The sequence below is a fragment of the Hyaena hyaena genome, unplaced genomic scaffold (genome assembly GCF_003009895.1).
Source record: "Hyaena hyaena isolate Hyena2069 unplaced genomic scaffold, ASM300989v1 scaffold_252, whole genome shotgun sequence".
Classification (NCBI taxonomy): Eukaryota; Metazoa; Chordata; class Mammalia; order Carnivora; family Hyaenidae; genus Hyaena; species Hyaena hyaena.
Window position 1 is genome coordinate 552,240 of NW_024080884.1, and position 18,351 is coordinate 570,590.

Sequence of the window (18,351 nt, forward strand, 5' to 3'; positions counted from 1 at the left end):
TCCTCACATCTAGGTTGAGTTTCTGCTAGGAGCTTCCAAGCTCCTCCCCATCCCTGCTCAGAGCCGTCGTTCCTGGAATCCTCTGGTTATTGTTTATCCTCCCACTAGATTGAAAGCACTCCCACAACACACGCAAGTCAGGCCGCGGCTGCCCTGCTGTCCATCGCATCTCCAGTGCGTAACACAATGCCTGGCAGATGACAGGTGCTCTGCAAAGATCTGCAATATCAATGAACGAATCTGGATAACAAGCCAGCTTACCAAAAATGATTTTTATGATGTGTACAATCCTCCCTGTGGTTGTTGGTGGCCCAATAACAACGGGAGTATCACATCACTGCCCAAAAAACACACGTGGTTCGCATGATTGCACTGATGCTGCGATCTTGAGCTGTTCAGTTCCACTTTGTGTCGGCTGCCAGGGCAGCGCCTTGCTTGATCCATTTTTCTTTCAGCCTTGAGTGTGGCCATGAGCTGACCCAAACATTTCAAGTCCAGGCTGAAAGGCAACGGGCCCCAAGAACACCCTTGTTCAGGGATGCGCCTCTTCCAGAGGCCCAATCCTGGACCCAGGTGCTACCTGATTCATTGTCAAGGGCTCTGGTTTAGGGGCTGTTGGGGCTGCTCCTGTTTGAAACACTGCCTACAAAAGCCCTCGCTTCACTTAGTGAACCTCACCTGAAGGCCCGTCCCCTGGTTAAAGTGGGGTCTCGACACAGACAAAGCAATTGCTGCCCTCTAGTGGCACAAGGGGACAGGTCCTGGGAGGTGTCTGTGACGGAATAGAAGGTCTGTACATAGGAAGCCAAGCCAAAGAGGAGAGAGTGCCTCGCCGTTGCTTTTCCCCTTTTTATTAAAAATAGACCCAAACACTTTATGTATCATACAAAAGTTTCGTTCGCTGGTGGCAGCCACGAGGAAGCCTGGCCCCGTGACAGTGATGTCCTACCTCCCCTCCAAGGGACTGGGTCCCAGGGAGCAGTGGCTGGGCCTCAGAATGCCCGTACGGACTGCTCGCTCTGGAAACAGCCAGCGGGGGGGTGGGGGCTGTTCCAGGGGCTGCTTCCCCCACCCCACCCCCTGGCGAAGGTTAGATACGCGCAAGCGCCTCTTTAGTGCCAAGATAAACTAACAAGTGGAGTAAAATGGAAACCCCCTGTGACTTGTATTTCCCGGGGCCTGGAATCTAGGATTTCTCGCCTTGCACCCCCGAATCCTTTCTCCTACAAATGGGGGTGGGAAACTTCCCCCTCAGAGACTCCAGTGTCTAGCAGTGTCTGGGGCCAAAATTTCACTCCAACTCAAGCCCCTTCTCCCCTGCTATTCTGTGGGCTGTCCTCTACCAGCCCCATGCCTCACAGCTCGTCCTCCATTCATTTGAAAGGAGGTCAGGGCAGAAACGGATCCCTCCTGGTCCTCTGCCTGACCCTACGCCTTGCCATCACCTCCATTTCCAGGATCTTAGGACTAGAAGGACCCGCGACCAGCCCCTTTCCCCAGTTCTGGCTCTCCCTGACTGCTGCCCACTGCTGAGCCTTGAACACCCCTGGGGTACCCCAGACCCCTGTTCCAAAAGGGCCTGGGAGTGATGAGGTGGAGGTGGGGTAGGGGTGGTGTGAGCTGGGTTTCCCCCCAGGGGTGGGGCAGTACTCATGCTGGTATGGACTGCTTGGCAGGGCCCGGGGATGGGTGTGGGGAGGGTGGGCATGCGGAGGAAGGGCACAGCCTGCCTGAGCCCCTCAGTCCCAGCCGTTGTCCTTCACCATGTGTGACATTTCAATGATGTACTTTCCCTCCTTGTACTTCTGGCTCGTCTCAAAAGCCTGCTCCTGGCGGAGGGGAAGCAGTGAAAGAAGGACAAAGCGGACCCCCTCCAAGACCTACTACTACTGCTGTACCACCCGCGCCCCCCAACCCAGCAACGAACTCCCTCTGGCCTCTGGGGGTCATGCAAAAACCTGGCCGTGAGGTCGCGGGGGGTGGGGGGGGCGGGGGAAGCTCGGTTGTCCGCTTTAGAGGGTGGCCCTCCCTCCGGGCACTTACGTATTTCCAGCCCAGCGTGGTTTTGCAGCTCTCGCAGAAAATATCAGCTACCGAGTGCAGCCCCGTGAGCAGGAGGCGCTGTTCGGCTGGTCCGCAGCCCACGTTGACCCTGTCCCAGGAAACAGGAAGGACCAGGCAACCAGTGGAGTTGCTACGTTAGTTCAGCCCCCAAACAGACCAAAGGAACTTCCATCAGGAGAGCACTGAACCCCGGCCGACTGGAAGCCCCTGCTGGCCGCGAGCCACCTCTTCGTGACCAGTGCTTGGGCCTTCCCTCTCCAGTTCTGCCCAGGCTCTCCACGGGAGAACTGCGGGCCGAGTCTCTGGACCCCTTTGCCAAAGCAGAAGGTTCAAGGCCACCTGCTGATGGCTCGCCTCCCCTTTCCTCTCCGGAGGATTAGTCAGACGCGCGCGCGCACGCATACACAGAGAGGTAGACTCACACGGAGTTAAACAGGTAGGCTCGGCCATGGCTCCCTTGGAAAGACTGTGGAGACATAGGACAGACGGTGACTGCCGGTATCCCTCAGCCCCACCGCCTGGGTCCCCCAGGGGCCCGGAAGAGGGCAGGTGGGCGTTGCCGCCTCTCCCCCGGGTGAGTTTGGACAACCCTGTTGGGAGCCGGCGGGCGGGGATGAGTGGCGGGCCCCCGCTTGGCGTACCTTAGAAATAAGCTCATCGTGCTTGGCCAGGTGTGCCCGGCAGTGGACGCAGCTGTAGGTGCGGTGGCAGCGGGGCAGGTAGCTGCGGAAGGTCTTGGCGGGGAGGCAGGCAGGGCCCGGGCCGGGGTCGCAGCTGGGCATGACGGGCTGCAGGACGATGCCCTGGCGGGCTGGAGGGGCTGGCGCTGTGCAGCCCCCACACAGTCGGTCGCAGGTGAAGCAGCGGAGCAGGTTGGCTAGAGCCGTGTTTCGGGGCAGGAGAGATGTGGGGGGGCTGCCCGGCCAGGGCCCCCCCAGACGTGAACCAGATAGAAATGGAAGTCACCTGGGAAGAGCGGAGAGTGCATCAGGAGGGCCCCTCCCGAGGGACCCGGGTAGCTGGGCTCAGCCCTCCCTGCCCCTGCTTCCCCCATCACCATCACCTCCCCCACCCCCCTGCAGCCACCGGTCGCCCAGTCTCCCTGGACCCTGGGTTCCCGCCTGCTCAGGCAGCTGTTCCCGGCCTCCAGTGCCACAGCCGGGGAGGTGGTGCCTTTCCCTCCTGGGGCGGGAGCGGCCTCCACCATTTTCCACCGAGAGCAGCCTGCTGGTGCAAATGGTGCCACGGGAGCAACGTCATCTACGGGTGCTCTCTCCCGGGTCTTGGCTCTTTTGTGAGGGTCTGCATCCCACGTGTGCCCAGGAGGCTCAGGTTCAAAGCCTTGCACAAGTTGGGGAAGCCTGGCGGTTTCTCTCTCCGGTGGCCTCCATTTGCAGTGCAATTGGTCCTTCATACGTTTCGCCTGGGAGGGAGGCCAGCAGGCGGTCAAGTACACACGCACTGCTCGGCCCTTTCCTGGGCCTGGGGTCCTGCACTCCGGGCACTAGAACTTCATGGATGTCTCCGTTGGTACTGACAACCTCAGACGTGGCCGTTCGCCCAGTCCTGCACTTTGGTCCACTCATTCCAGCTCTGAAGCAGCAACTGGCTGTTCTCTGAGCCCCTTGGTCTGGCTGTGCTGCTCTAACTGGTGCCTTAGCCTCAGTGAAAGACGTGGACGGTCAGCCCCATGGAGAGAGTATCTTTCCTTCAGGTAGACCTGACAGCAGGAAGCAATGGGAAGTGGGGATCACTTCGGGGAGGGTGGCGCTCTTGGGCTGGGTGACGTGCTGTGGGAGCAGCGCCCACGATGGGCGGTGGAAACAGAAGTGGAGGATTCTTATTTTCAAAGCCTATGCTTTGGGGTACAAGGCAGAGAACGTTTCCACCTTCTCCCAGGGCCAGGGACTCTTGTGGGTGACAAGAGATAAAGTAATTGCTGATTTCTGGTAAGGAATGGTGAGAAAGATGGTGGTGGTATTTGCCCAGACTCCAGTCCCCAAGTGACTGAGGGCACAAGTGGCAGAGGATAAGAAGGGAGGTGTCCTCTGTTGCCTCTGATAAGGCTTCTCCTTCACGGGGCCTTCAAGCCTGTTGTGGGTGATTTAGCTCAGTCTGGTTCAGAGGTGCCAGCTGGGAGTTCTGGCAAGGCCAGGCCACTAAACAGAGCAGGGACAGTGTGGCTGTGAGTGGCCAGGGCAAATAGGCTCTTAGCAGGCCCTCTGTGGTGGCCGTTGGTGGCCCAGCTGTTGTAGTGTTTACTGGGGCCACCAGACAATCTCTCCAGAGAACCCCCAATAGAGCCCATCTTCAGTTTGAGGTCCTCTTCCTGTGGCTGAGCCCTAGAAAGACACCTTGAGATGGGTTCAGGGTGACATTGGGCTCTAACCGCAGGAGACTGGGCCCTCCTCACCAGCGTCCACTTCCCAGGTCTGCCTTCAAACTTTGCCCGAGTTCCCTCTGCTGAGCTCCACCTAAGTGCACCTGCTAGGGGCTGGCCGGGTCCCAGCTCTCTAGCTCCTTCCCCAGCCTATGTCACACCTCCCTCCCTCTCTCTCCTCTGCTTCCCCATCAGGCCAAAGAGAGGCTGCACAGAAGGCCAGAGAATCACTCAGGGTGGTTGCGGGGGGGAGAGGGGGGGAGGAGTTGGGGTCAATTCTTCCCTGGCTCAGATCACAGGGAGAAGCAAGTTGGGTAAATGAAGGAAAAAACAAAGGCAAGCTGAGTGTTAGGGAGAGGATATTCTCCCAAGTGAGATGGGGCTGGACCGTGGGAGGTAGTGGAGAGGGAGGGCTGGGGGGGGGGGGGGGCAGTGTGCTGAGCAACCAGTGCTGACAGCAGAGGCGCCCAGGCAAAGGCTTGAGGAACCAGGTGCGAATCCTGTCCCCGGGGGGGCGGGGGTGGGGGGGGCGGACACAACACCTGCTCACAATGGATTTTCTCATCTGCTCTGAGGTTTCAGCCCCCCCCCACCCCCACCCCCGGGCTGGCGTTCTTGGCATGGTACGGTCCAAACCAGAAGCAGCGCAGCCAGCTCCCCGGGCGGGCTTCGGGGGTCTGCATCAGCAGAAAAACAATAAACAGTGAGGCCTGATGCAGCAGCCAAAGTTGCCGGGAAATCTAAGTGCGGGGACCGTCAGGAGCTCGGAGAGGGATGGAGGAGCTGAGAGAGAGGAGCAGAGGCAGCGGGGAGGGGGAAGGGAGGACAAAGGGTGGATGAATAATGCTTTTGCGATGGGGAGAAAGCAACACGCAGCAGGAGGAGGAAATTTGCAAAGGGGAAAAAAATTCATTTGGAGAAGGGCTGCCCCCTCACCTTGAGGTCTGCTCCAGAGATCTCCGTCTATCTCTCTCTCTCTCAATCTCTCAATCTCTCTGCTCACTCTTCTCTCTTCTCTTTCCGCTCCTTCAATGGGGAAGGGGATGGGGGCAGGGGAGAGTAGTTAGGGGCTCGAGACTGGGGCTGCCAGGCTGGCCAGCTGCTGGGGGGCCAGAGGTTGTCTCTCGTCTGTACCTCGGTCTGTGGGTGAATGTAGCTGTGTGTTGTGGAACTGCATCATAACACTGTGAGTCATCCATCCCCCCACCCCCTCACCTCCCACGTCAGAGCAGGGCTGGGAGACACAGGAGGCGGGTCGGGAGGAAGGGAGGGGGCAGGCAACGAGGGATGGGGCTCGGGGAGGGAGCAGAGCCGGGTGGGAGCTGAGGGACGGGTCGGCACAGGGGACGCAGGAGGAAAGGCTGGTTGCTGAGGACGAAGGCAGGGTGGCCAAGGAGACAGAAGGGACCTGGAGGAAGGACAGGGCTGGCAAGGATGGAGCATGTATGGGTGGCGGGGCTGGAGGAAAGGAGGTGGCCAGGCGGTGACAGTGAGAGATGGATGCAGAGAGTCAGGCGTGTGCACACACATTCAAGATGATACATTTCCCATCTCAGTCGGATGCCAGCCCTGACGCAGGGAAAAGAAAGACATATTGTCACATAGGGCAAACTGTGCCGCCAAGCTTGGACCGGGCACTTTCAAACCTCCAAGCCTCAGCTTAATGCCCCCACAGGGGTCACCGATGAAATACGACATCTCACAAGCAGGAACCTCTTCTCAGCTACCTCTAAGTTACTTGTGCTTTCCAGACAGAGACACCCACATTACATAAGGTTCTTTAACAGGCTGTAAACTTTCTGAGAAACGTCCTCTGGGAAACTCCGCTCTGCATCCCAGGACTGCAATGCCTAGCGCAGAGCCCCGCATACAGAAGATGATCAGGAAACAGCAGTGGAGTTGCATCTTCAGACGTGGTCCGAGTATCTGGCTTTGGCCTCAGAGAGATTGGACTTTGAATCGCAGCTCTGCCAATATGCTCACAAGGAACCACTGGGCAGGTTGCTGATCCTGTTTGTGCCTCCAGGTTTCCTCTTCTGCTAAATGAAGCTAATGACATTTACCCCATGGAGATGTGAAATAAGGTGAAGGAACATGTAAACACCTAAAAAGTGCCCGGCACGCGAAATAACAGTAGTTATTGTTATTTCAAAAATAGTGTGCTCAACTTAATATCCTTAAACCCAGAGAGGATTTACTCTTAAATTCTGAGATCTCAGGAGACACATACCAACTGGATAGCATAGGAAGAACTTCCATCTCTCAGTGCTATTTTTTTCTATCAGCTTCCAAGTCTTTTTCATTTGACTCAGATTCTATTTCTCATGTAGTGGTTGTCCTGTGCATATCTCTAAAGTATGTGGGCACAGAACACATTCTCTAAGATAAAAAATCCCAACTTCTAACAGAGGCTAACATCTAGAAAATGAAGTGTGACAAAGATAGGGACTTAGAAAGGACAGCTTGTGGGTGGTTTGTCTTTTCACATGCAAGGAAGGAAAGTAGGGAAATGTGGGTAATGGGAGGCATTTGCTAGCTGGGTATGAAAAATAAAAGGAATTATGAATATTTAATCAGGGAAGATTCTGAGGTTTGAGGTAAATTCTGGAAACACAGTTCAGGTGCCTTGGGTGATATCACCAGAGGTTTGGAAGTGAGAGAGAGAACTGGGTAAAGAAAGAAGGGTTTATGCGTGGGCAGCAGATGAGAAAGGAAAGGTAAATGGAGGGAGGCATTTGGGGAATCATTCTTGGGGGAAATGATAGAAGTGGGAAGAGGGTAGAGGTGAGTAGTTCTTCGGGCAAGGATTGAACATTCGGGAGCAAAAGGGGATACTAATTAGTTTAAGTCAGGAAGAAAACGATCAAGAATTTAGCTAGAGAGGAAAATGAAAAAGACAAATGAGGACAGTATTGTTTGGGGGTGGGGTGTAGATGACAGGAGCGCTTGGTGAAAGATGAATAGTGAGAAAGCGCGTAGGCAAGCATGAATGCTCTAAATGTTGTGCCCTCGCTTTAAGAAGTGGAGATAGTCTAAAGGAGGAGAGAGGTCTCTTTGCCTGAAATTCAACTCGAGATGGCTATACAGTATCCAAATAAAGATGACCTTCAGATAATTGGGAGAAATTGCCTCAAGGGAGAGAGTGTGGAGGCAAAGAAACAGATCTGGGAGGTAGATTGCAAGGAAACCGGAGAGGCTGCGCTCATTCTGGGAGAAAATTTGCAAATAGAATCCTGGAACTGAGTTTCTGAAGAATGGTGAAAGATCATGGGATACTTAATAGGTCACCAGAGAACTAGTGCATGCCGAGGTGAATGAGTGAATTAAAACGAACCATTAAAGAAAAAGCTGTGAGCAGTGAGGATGGCGCTAACCACGTGACTGATAGGGCAGGGCCAGTGTGAAAGATGCAACCCACAAAATCACCCCGGGCTCCTGGATCTGGATTAACCATGGTCACAGGACTGAAGAACGTACTCATCTGTAAAGTGGGGATGACATTTTCAGTATATTCACAGGATTCTTCTGAGGATTAAATGAACTTACACCTGTCAAGTCGCTTGAACGGTACCTGGCATCTAACACCATGTGTTTTCTATTATAATGGGGTTTGAGTTGTAGCTTGAGGAAGTCCCTTCACCTACCTTAGTCTCCTTCCTCATCTGAACGTGAAGATAATAAAACTAACTTTACAGGGTGGCTGTGAAAGAAGATAATGAAAAGGGCTTTGAAAATTTTAAACTACTGTACAAATGAATGGAATTATTAGTGCTCCCCCTGCTCAACCTATAATAAAAACTTAAAAGCTGACGTCAAATGCTATGTCACCGACAGTGTGCTTAGCACTTTAAATGTATCGTCCCACCCAATCTTTAAAACAACTTTAAGCGATTGAGTACTGTTATTATTCCTATTTTAGACAAGAAACTGGCCTCAGAGAGTTTAAGCCTGATTTGCCCAAGGTCACACAGCGAGAAAGTGACACAGCAAAGCAGAAGATCTCGAAGCCGAAGCTCCTGAGAACCACAGACGCGGCCCAACCTGTTGCCTGCGGGGGGTAAATGGGTGGCATGGTTTAACTGGGATTCAGGGAGAGAAAGGAGTTCCCAGCAGAATTCCCCATTCAGTAGGAGAGACAGAGGCGTTGTTGGGTAATGACTGACCCAGAGAGTAACTGGAAGGATTTCTTCGGTTGTTATTTCTTTTATTAAAACAAAACAGGGGCGCCTGGGTGGCTTAGTCGGTTAAGCGTCCGACTTTCGCTTAGGTCATGATCTCGCGGTTCGTGGGTTCGAGCCCCGCGTCGGGCTCTGTGCTGACTGCCAGCTCAGAGCCTGGAGCCTGTTTCAGAGTCTGTGTCTCCCTCTCTCTCTGACCCTCCCCTGCTCACGCTGTCTCTCTCTCTCCTAGAAATAAATAAAAAAGTATTAAAAAAAAAAAGTTAACCCTCTAAGTGCCAAGCACAGTGTCAGGTAGGGGATGACAGCCCAGGCTGGCCTCGGACAGGGTGTTTTCCTCCACTTTCCTTACTCTCAGATTTCCTCGTGTTCCACATGGGGTTTTGCTCATGTCCCCACCATGTGGCTTGTGGTCCCGGCAAACAGACGGTCGTGGGACCCAGATGGTGAGCCTACCCCCGCTTCCCCCTGCCCTTCTCCTGGCCCGGCGGCAGGTGAGCGGGAACGCTGGGGCGAGAGTCCGCCGCAGCCGTGCCTCGGCAACCATTGGCTCCTCGGCGGGTCCCCGCCCCGCGCGGGGCGTAACCGCCACGCCCCCTACCCCCGTGCTCGCCTGCTTCGCAAACAATACCGGCCACCGCCCCTCCCACTTTGGCGTCACGATCAAAACAATCCTTTAACTACAACTCCCAGAAGGCCGAGCGGCTGCGCGAGCGCAACAGCTCGAGGCCGTGCCCGCACAACTACATATCCCAAGAGACATCGCGCGACCGCGGCTCCTCCATTGCGCAAGTGCGGAACCGCTTTTGTTTCCGGCGTGGAGCTGGGCGAGCGTGGCGGGTAGTTGGGTTTAGGTCCGCCCGGAGGCTCCTCGTTTTACCGGTTTGGGTTCGCGGCTGTGCAGGTAAGATAATAAGCTCAGGAATGCAACTGTCGCCCCTTTGGGGGCTGGATAGATTTCGGCGTCTGGGAGTGCCTGGACAGATCGATGCTGCACTTGGAGCTGTGGTTCGGGATCGGAAATCATTCTCGGCGTTTTCTAGTTTGCGAAGTAATTTTTTTCCCCTCCAGCAGTCTCCAGAACAACGCTTTGTGAGAGGAAGTTCAAGTGACTCCAGGTGACAGCTGAGGAAAAGGCTCAGAGAGATTAAGTGATTTGTCTAAAGACACTACCTAGTAGTTGCTGAGCGGGGCTTAATGCTGTTTCCAGGTCCAAACCCCGTATTTTCTGCTTTGCATCCAGATTGCGGACGCCGTTTCTTGTTGAATAAGAGAGTGGTGGAGTGGGCATCAGTTGCCTTCTCAAGTCGAGTATCCCGTAGTGATGAAAGGAGCGATGGAGGTGATATAATCAAGTCCTAGGTCAATCTGTAGATATAGTTTTCTTATGTCTGAATCATTTGTTTACTCGGTGTCCTTATGAGGTGCCTACGGGTTGTCAAGCCCTATTCTAGATACTAGAGATACAGTAGCAACCAAACTGCCCAACCCTTAAGTGGGGGTAGGCAGACAGTAAATATATAGAGACAGGTGTTGATCACAGAGAAGGAGAAAAGATAAATCAAGGTGAGGAGAAACACCCATTGGAGGATTTTGAACAGTGTCCTAACTTCTCTGTAGATCTGATCGTTCCTTTGTGTTCTAGGCACAGCAGCTACACACACAAGATGGGGGAGGAGGCCAATGATGACAAGAAGCCAACAACTAAATTTGAACTAGAGCGAGAAACAGAACTTCGCTTTGAAGTGGAGGCATCTCAGTCAGTTCAGTTGGAGCTGCTGGCTGGGATGGCAGAGATCTTCGGCACAGAGCTGACCCGAAACAAGAAATTCACCTTCGATGCTGGTGCCAAGGTGGCTGTTTTCACTTGGCATGGCTGTTCTTTACAGCTGAGTGGCCGCACCGAGGTGGCTTACGTCTCCAAGGACACTCCGATGTTACTTTATCTCAACACTCACACAGCCTTGGAGCAGATGAGGAGGCAGGCGGAGAAGGAAGAAGAGCGAGGCCCGCGGGTGATGGTAGTGGGCCCCACCGATGTGGGCAAGTCCACAGTGTGCCGGCTGCTGCTCAACTACGCAGTGCGTTTGGGCCGCCGCCCCACTTACGTAGAGCTGGATGTGGGTCAGGGCTCTGTTTCCATCCCTGGTACCATGGGAGCCCTCTACATCGAGCGGCCAGCAGATGTTGAAGAGGGATTCTCTATCCAGGCCCCTCTGGTGTACCATTTTGGCTCCACCACTCCTGGCACCAACATCAAACTTTATAACAAGGTCAGAGACAGAGCCCAGGTGGGATGGAGGGAAGGGCTGTTATCAGGATAGGAAGCTGTGTGAAAGTGCTAATTAAAACCGCCTATGGCCATTCTTTGCTCCCTCTCAGCTGGTATTACTGCCAGATGATTTTGGAAAAGTCCGTTTCAAATACAAGTCAGCTTCAGAGTGTTAAATAGGGCTGTGGACCTGTTTTTATGTAATTAACTCAATTTCTGCTGAGGACATGAAACAATAAACAAGAAGCAACATAAAAACATGTTAATGAGGTTAAAACCACAGCCATCAGGAATGTCATTTTTTTGTTTATTTGATTTTGAGGAAGAGAGTGTGAGCAGGGAAGAGACAGAGGGAGACACAGGGGCACCTGGGTGGCTCAGTCGGTTAAACTTCCGACTTCAGCTCAGGTCATGATCTCACGGTTCGTGGGTTCGAGCCCCACGTCGGACTCTGTGCTGTCAGCCAGCTCAGAGCCTGGAATCTGTTTTGGGTTCTGTTTCTCCCTTTCTCTCTGACCCTCCCCTGCTCATGCTGTCTCTCTCTCTCTCTCTCTCTCTCTCTCTCTCTCTCAGCAATAAAAACACTTAAAAAAAAAAAAAAGAGTGAGAGAGGGAGACACAGAATCTAAGGCAGGCTTCAGGCTCTGAGCTGTCAGCACAGAGCCCTATGCAGGGCTCAAACTCACGGACCACCAGATCACGACCTGAGCCACCCAGGCACCCCAAGAATATCACTTGTTCTTGTACCTAATGACCACTTATTCTACATAGCTATGAGTTTGTTAGTTTTGTGGGTTTTTTTCCCTCACCTTAATGCTTTCTATTGCAGATTACTTCTCGTTTAGCGGACGTGTTCAATCAAAGATGTGAAGTGAACCGAAGGGCCTCTGTGAGTGGCTGTGTCATTAATACCTGTGGCTGGGTCAAAGGCTCTGGTTACCAGGCCCTGGTGCACGCAGCGTCAGCCTTTGAGGTAGATGTGGTTGTGGTTCTGGATCAAGAACGACTGTACAACGAACTAAAACGGGACCTGCCTCACTTTGTGCGCACCGTGCTGCTCCCTAAATCTGGGGGTGTGGTTGAACGCTCCAAAGACTTCCGGCGGGAGTGTAGGGATGAACGTATCCGTGAGTATTTCTATGGATTCCGGGGCTGTTTCTATCCCCATGCCTTCAACGTCAAATTTTCAGATGTGAAAATCTACAAAGTTGGAGCACCCACCATTCCAGACTCCTGTTTGCCTCTGGGCATGTCTCAGGAGGACAATCAGCTCAAGCTGGTGCCTGTCACGCCTGGCCGAGATATGGTGCACCACCTCCTGAGTGTTAGCACTGCTGAGGGCACAGAGGAGAACCTTTCTGAGACAAGTGTGGCTGGCTTCATCGTGGTGACCAGTGTGGACCTGGAGCATCAAGTGTTTACTGTTCTTTCCCCAGCCCCCCGCCCACTGCCCAAGAACTTCCTTCTCATCATGGACATCAGGTTCATGGATCTTAAGTAGAGATGAGCAGGAAACCTTGCTGCCTGGGACACAGAGATCTTCTGGTCATCACCAAAGGCAGACGGGCTGTGGTATGAGAATCTGTTGAGGCCACACAGGCCAGCAAATAGTGAACTAGTAGAAAGCATATTTCTACCTTTTGAAACAGTTGGTGGTAACCTAACTCTTCTAATCTTGAACCAAATGGAAAACTATGAGAATATGATTGGTTTCTTGGGTCACCTAAGGTGCCACTCTGAATTCTCTTGAGACCCTGGAGCATCCCATTTCTGCCACTGTACTACTTGGTGGATTAATTTTTAGGAGGAATTTTTTTTTTTATTACCACTGCTTTATATTCTGTATATAGTACTTGTTATCCCATTTATCCAGGATGAAAGATTGACTCAGGAGGCCTCTTTCAAATAATGTTTAAATTTGGAAAATTTTAATAAATATTTTTGCCATGTCACAGAAGTTGGTATGATTTGTAAAAATTTTGGTTTTTTCCCCCTAAACTATGGAAACATCACTGGAATGAGTTCCTGCTAAACTCTTAGAGGAGAGGAAAGCCAAGAGCCCACCTGTGAGGCAAACAAGTGAATTTTTATAATGGTTCTCCTTCCCTTCCCTCATAGGTAAATAGATGCTAAGTCTGTTGTCTGTGCTGGCTTACTAGGACGAGCTGAAGTGGCCACTGATATACTTGGATTGAGATTTGTGGCCTAATCATTTTCCAGACATAGCTTATTTGTTCTCAGCTGCAGTTGTCTTTCCTATTGTCTATCCAACTGGAACTGGGCCCTAGGTCCAAGTGTAAATTGAGCTTTTTCAGATGGTAAGAAGCCGGGAAAGCCCATTCTCTTTGATTTCTTGCAAATTATTTGTGTTCCTAGTTTGGATTTGAGTAAATATCTGATGCCCTTAATTCCTTCTTTCCATAAGGTCTCTATTGAGTATCTGCTATTTGCCATTGTGAATGGGGAACAACATAGACAAAGTCTTACAGAGCTTATGTAGAATGAACAAACAAAAATGGTAGGTGCTATGCAGAGACTTAAAATTGGGTGATCTGAGATAGAGTGACTAGGGACAGTGCTTTAGACTGGGTGGTCAGGAAAGGCCTCTCCTGAGCACATCGGGCATCAAGACCTGAACGGCTGTGTGAGACTGGGCCAAAATCTTCCTGGTGGAGGAAACTGAGCAAAACGCTAAGAAGGGAAAAAAAAAACTTGATGTGTTTGATGAAAGGAGAGGCTGGTGTATCAAGGGAAGCTTGGTACAAATTGAGGCTGGAGGGGGCACCAGAGACCAGATAATGTAGGGCTTTTGTAATCCAAGAGCAGTGGCAAATGTTGGGAGAGGAGCTGTGTCTTAGTTCCTTCAAGCTGCTGTAACAAAATGCCACAGACTAGACAGCCTATAAACACCAGAGATCCCTCAGTTGTGGAGGCAGGAAAGTCCAAGGTTAAGGCACCAGCATGGTCCTGTTGTGATGATGGCTGTCTTTGGGGTTGCAGACTGCTTCCTTCTAGCTATGTCCTCACATTGCAGAAGGGCTGGGGATGCACCATGGAGCCTTTTCCAAAGGCACTAATCCCACTCAGGAAGGCTTTGCATTCATCTAAGCATTTCTCAAAGGTCCTATCTCCTATTACCATCATCTTTGGGGCTTAGTATTTCAACGTAAGAATTTTGGGGGTATTTAGACCAAAGCAAGTGGTTAAACAGGAATGGCCTGATTTGGAAAAGATCATTGCTGTGTGGATAATGGATTATAGAGGCAAGAGATAGGAGCAACGATACAAGTTAGGAGACTTGTAGTTTTAGTGTGAGAATTGATGGGGGCTTAGACTAGTGGAGGTGGAATTGGTGAGTAGATTGCCTTGGGACATTTTGAAGGTAAGATAGGCCTTGGCTGATGGAAGTAGTGGGGAAAAAATGGAATGAAAGTTGATTTCTGTATTTATTCAAATAGGTAGATTGGATAGGAGATTGAGGAAATTCAGGGAGGGAGGAGGGAATATCAAAAGACCTACTTTAGCAATATTAAGTGTTAGCTGTCTACTAGGCATCCATATGGAGATTCTGGGTGGAGAGGTAGAAACAAGCAGTTGGAAGGTTTGGGGGAGTTAGGGCTGAAGCTTCATGGAAGCTGTTGGCTTATGGAGGAGCACTTTTAAGTCATTAGTAATGGTTGAAATTCTTTAGGAACTGTGTAAATGGAAATCAGGAGACAGAGATGGATTTTCAGGGCACTCTAAAGAGGCAAAGTATAACGGGAGCTAGCAAAGGGGACTTGGCTGTGGATCTGGAAGCATGAAGGTCAGTATTGACCTTATGAGTGTAGTTTTGGAATGGTGGAGATAAAAGTTCTATTGAAATATATGTATTATGGACAAAATCATATGAACGTTAGCAATAAAGATAACATCTGTAGACAACTCTTTCAGGAAGCTTTGCTAAGGAAGAGGAGGCTGGATGTAGGGTTAAGGGAGTTTTTTTTTTTTTTTTTTTGTTTAGCTGGGATGACACAGCATATCAGCAGACTAGAGGGAGAGAATTTTATGATGAGTATGGGAATCATCTTGACACCATTCTATTTTTTTCCTGTGTTTCAAGCACAAGGTCAAAGAAAAAATTTGGAAGAAAATGCAGGAATAAAGGGGATGGGATCCAGAGCACAAGGGGAGAAAGTGTTTTAACATAAGCAGAGACCTTTCATAAGGACAGGAGGGAAGGCAGCGGTATTTAAACAGAAAGAGGATGGGGTGCCTGGCTGGCTCAGTTGGAAGAACAAGTGACTCCTGATCTCAGGGTCATGAGTTCAAGCCTCACAGGCTGTGTATAGAGATTACTAAAAAAGAAAAAAAGAAAAAAGAGATCGTTGGTGGTTTTGGTACTAAAAGGGCATTTGTCTTTGTGCCTAAATCCAAGGGTAGCAGGTTTGTTTTTTTTTTTGGTCTGCCTGTTTAATTTCTTTTAAAGTTCATTTATTTTGAGAGAAAGATAGCACCAGAGGGGCAGAGAGAGAGGGAGAGAGAATCCCAAGCAGGCTCCGCACTGTGTGAAGAGCCCAATGCCGGGCTCCAGCTCACTAACTGGGTGAGATCACGACCTGAGCCAAAACCAAGAGTTGGAGGCTTAACTAACCGAGCCACCCAGGTGCCTCTGCCTGTTTACCAGTAAGTTGAACTAAAACTGGCCTTGTAAACTCACCAAACTCCACACCCAAAAAACAATCCAGTGAAGAAATGAGCAGAAGATATGAACAGACACTTCTCCAAAGAGGACATCCAGATGGCCAACAGACACATGAAACGATGCTCAGCATCCCTCATCAGGGAAATACAAATCAAAACCACACTGAGATACCACCTCACGCAGGTCAGAATGGCGAAAATGGGCAAATCAGAGGACTCTAGATGCTGGCGAGGAGGTGGAGAAACAGGCACCCTCCTACACTGGTGGGAATGTAAACTGGTGCAGCCCCTCTGGAAAACAGGGTGGAGGTTCCTCAAAAAATTAATAGAACTCCCCTAGGACCCAGCAATAGCACTGCTAGGAATTTACCCAAGGGATACAGGAGTGCTGATGCACAGGGGCACATGTACCCCAATGTTCATAGCAGGACTCTCAACAATAGCCAAAACATGGAAAGAGTCTGAGTGTCCATCAACGGACGAATGGATCCAGAAGATTTGGTTTATCTATACGATGGAATACTACATGGCAATGAGAAAGAATGAAATCTGGCCATGTGTAGCAACATGGATGGACCTTGAGGGTGTTATGCTGAGCGAAATAAGTCAGGCAGAGAAGGACAAATATCATATGTCTGCACATATAGGAGGATTAGGAGGAACTTAACAGAGGAACAAGGGGGAGAAGAAGGGAGGAAATGGTGGGGGAAAGGGAGAGAGGCAAACCATGAGAGACTCTTGAATGCTGACAAAAACTGAGGACTGATGGATGTGGGGGGGAGGGGGGGATGGGTATGGAGGAGGGCACTTGTGGCAATGAGCACTGGGTGTTATATGGAAACCAACTTGACAATAAACTATTAAAAAAAATAAAATTGACCTTGTAGTTTGCCCTCTATCAGCATGAGAAGATGTAAAGGACTGGAAAAGTATAGCCAGAAAAAAAAATGTGTTATGTAATATACATAGCAAATTAATTTATTTGGAGTTTGGGTGGTCTGGATACCCCACTGTTTTAGCCTAGATTTTACTGTGCAGTAGTTTTCAGAAGTGGCTAGTACTTTAAACCTTAAGTTCTATGAAACATCCTTTCCAGGAAATTACCTTGCATGATCCTAAAACAAACTGGACAAGAAATGGAATCTCATCTAAACCTTTGGATAATGACTATATCACCATTAGTGCTCATCCGGCTAAGAGGCTGGCATCCAGTAGTCTAGTGTCCAAGGGGAGCTTTAACCGTGTGGTTGGTTGAAGATGGAATTTTTATTTTCATTTAGCAATGTCTAGCTAAAAGACAACAGTTTCTTAGACTAACGGTTTCTTAAACTGTTGAAAGTAGGAAAAGAAAGATGGCTAATTTGTGAAGTTGGGGAAATGAAATCTTAAAATCCAAGAAAAATATGCAGTAGAGAAGCGAAATTTTAGTTCTTCCTAGGGAAACAAATTAACCTCATTTACAGATAGAAAAACCTCGATAAATAAAAAAAAATACTGTATCTCCAATAATAACTTTACCTTTTATATGGCCTAAAGTGTTATCAACATTTCATCTTTTATTTTTTTTAAAATTTTTTTAAATGTTTTATTAAAAAAAAACAAAGATTTCATTTTTAGTACACATTGTCATTAAAAGAACTCTCTAGTGTGTTGCAGTAAATGGTTGAAATCCTTAGCAAGAATTGGGGCGCTTGGGTGGTTCAGTCAGTTAAGCTGCTGATTTCGCCTCAGGTCATGATCGCAGGGCTCATGGGTTCGAGCCCCACATGGGGCAGCTCAGAGCTTGGAGCCTGCGTCAGATTTTGTGTCTCCCTCTCTATCCCTCCCCCGCTCGTTCTCTTCCCCCCTCCCCACTCCCCTTCAAAAATAAATGAACATTTAAAAAATTTTTTAAAAAGAATGAACTAGAACCTGATACCTACGCCATGTCAAAGGAGTTAAGACTGTACCCCAGAAAACCTTTCTCCTTCATCTTGCTGCCTAATACTAAAATATTAGACTACAGTTAAAACCAGCAACATTTGACACCAAACGCGAGGACACACCGCAGGATTTAGAATCACACTTTACAGGTGATTGGCTTCAGAGAAGTGGCTGCTGGAACACTTCGGTTATGTAATAGCCAGAGCGGCTTTCAAAGGAGAAATGGCCTTGAGCTAAATGAGGAGAGAACAACACCTGGCCAGGCTCTTGGGTTCACAGCTGTGTAGGGCTAATTAGGGCAAAGTGTGGCGCTGTGATCTTCGCGGTCTGCTAGCAGTCTGCCAGGGCTGACAGCCGTCTTCCAGCCTGCGTTCCCGGACGGGGCGAAGTTAGGGAAGCCGGCGCCCATCCCCCGTGCCGCAGTGAGGAACTAAAGGAACGAAGGCAACAGCCCTCTGGCGCTCCGGGGGACTGCCACCGCCTCGGAAGGCGCTCACTCCCTGCGCCTCCTGCCACGGTCACGGTCGGCCCTACGGACGGCTGCAAGACTCGCGCCGCTCTTCTTCCTCTTCCTCCCCGACCTCGGGCAGGAGCTTCGCCCCACACGATTCTTCTAGTCCGGGCGCCCCCATCGTGCGAGAGCCACAGTCAGACCATTCCATTATCCCGGGATTCTGCTGGTATGAGGGAGCTCGCCCGACCGAGGACGCCTCCGTTAAGATTGCTTTAAATAAAGTTTTTGCCATCCAATAAAAAAGAAAAAAAAAGAGGGGGTGTGGCTGGGTGGGAGCTATTTCGTCTCCAAGCGGTGAACCAATGCACGAAGGGGCTGAAAGGCGAGGACCGCGGGG

At 50.5% G+C, this 18,351-nt stretch overlaps 2 protein-coding genes across 3 annotated transcripts; one reads left to right on the forward strand and one right to left on the reverse strand.

Annotated features, from left to right (window-relative positions):
* Positions 1–257: 257 nt before the first annotated feature.
* Positions 258–5,597, reverse strand: YPEL4 (yippee like 4). 2 transcript variants are annotated; one of them, XR_005530635.1, is made up of 6 exons: positions 5,381–5,597; positions 2,706–3,030; positions 2,487–2,530; positions 2,044–2,152; positions 679–1,829; positions 258–499 (listed from the first exon to the last, which is right to left on the reverse strand). XR_005530635.1 is itself a non-coding variant. In XM_039245119.1 (5 exons), exons 2-5 carry the CDS (start codon positions 2,844–2,846, stop codon positions 1,740–1,742), a joined length of 384 nt encoding a protein of 127 aa, XP_039101050.1. In that variant the 5' UTR covers positions 2,847–3,030; positions 5,381–5,597; the 3' UTR covers positions 258–1,739. The 2 variants fall into 2 exon arrangements, 1 of the variants encoding a protein (XP_039101050.1); XM_039245119.1 differs by having other exon boundaries at positions 258–1,829.
* Positions 5,598–9,381: 3,784 nt separating this feature from the next.
* On the forward strand, positions 9,382–12,843 carry CLP1 (cleavage factor polyribonucleotide kinase subunit 1). Its single transcript, XM_039244997.1, has 3 exons — positions 9,382–9,526; positions 10,268–10,895; positions 11,724–12,843. The coding sequence occupies exons 2-3, from the start codon at positions 10,290–10,292 to the stop codon at positions 12,393–12,395; spliced, it is 1,278 nt and encodes a 425-aa protein (XP_039100928.1). The 5' UTR covers positions 9,382–9,526; positions 10,268–10,289; the 3' UTR covers positions 12,396–12,843.
* Positions 12,844–18,351: the final 5,508 nt, after the last annotated feature.

Bases quoted from the DNA above. Each gene is read 5' to 3' on its own strand.
- CLP1 (XM_039244997.1), top strand. From the start codon at position 10,290: ATGGGGGAGGAGGCCAATGATGACAAGAAGCCAACAACTAAATTTGAA. The intron at 10,896-11,723 runs GTCAGAGACAGA...TTTCTATTGCAG, and splicing joins ACATCAAACTTTATAACAAG to ATTACTTCTCGTTTAGCGGA.
- YPEL4 (XM_039245119.1), bottom strand. From the start codon at position 2,846: ATGCCCAGCTGCGACCCCGGCCCGGGCCCTGCCTGCCTCCCCGCCAAG. The intron at 2,153-2,486 runs GTGAGTCTACCT...TTCCTGGGACAG, and splicing joins GCCTACCTGTTTAACTCCGT to GGTCAACGTGGGCTGCGGAC. The intron at 1,830-2,043 runs GTAAGTGCCCGG...CCCCTCCGCCAG, and splicing joins CCACGCTGGGCTGGAAATAC to GAGCAGGCTTTTGAGACGAG.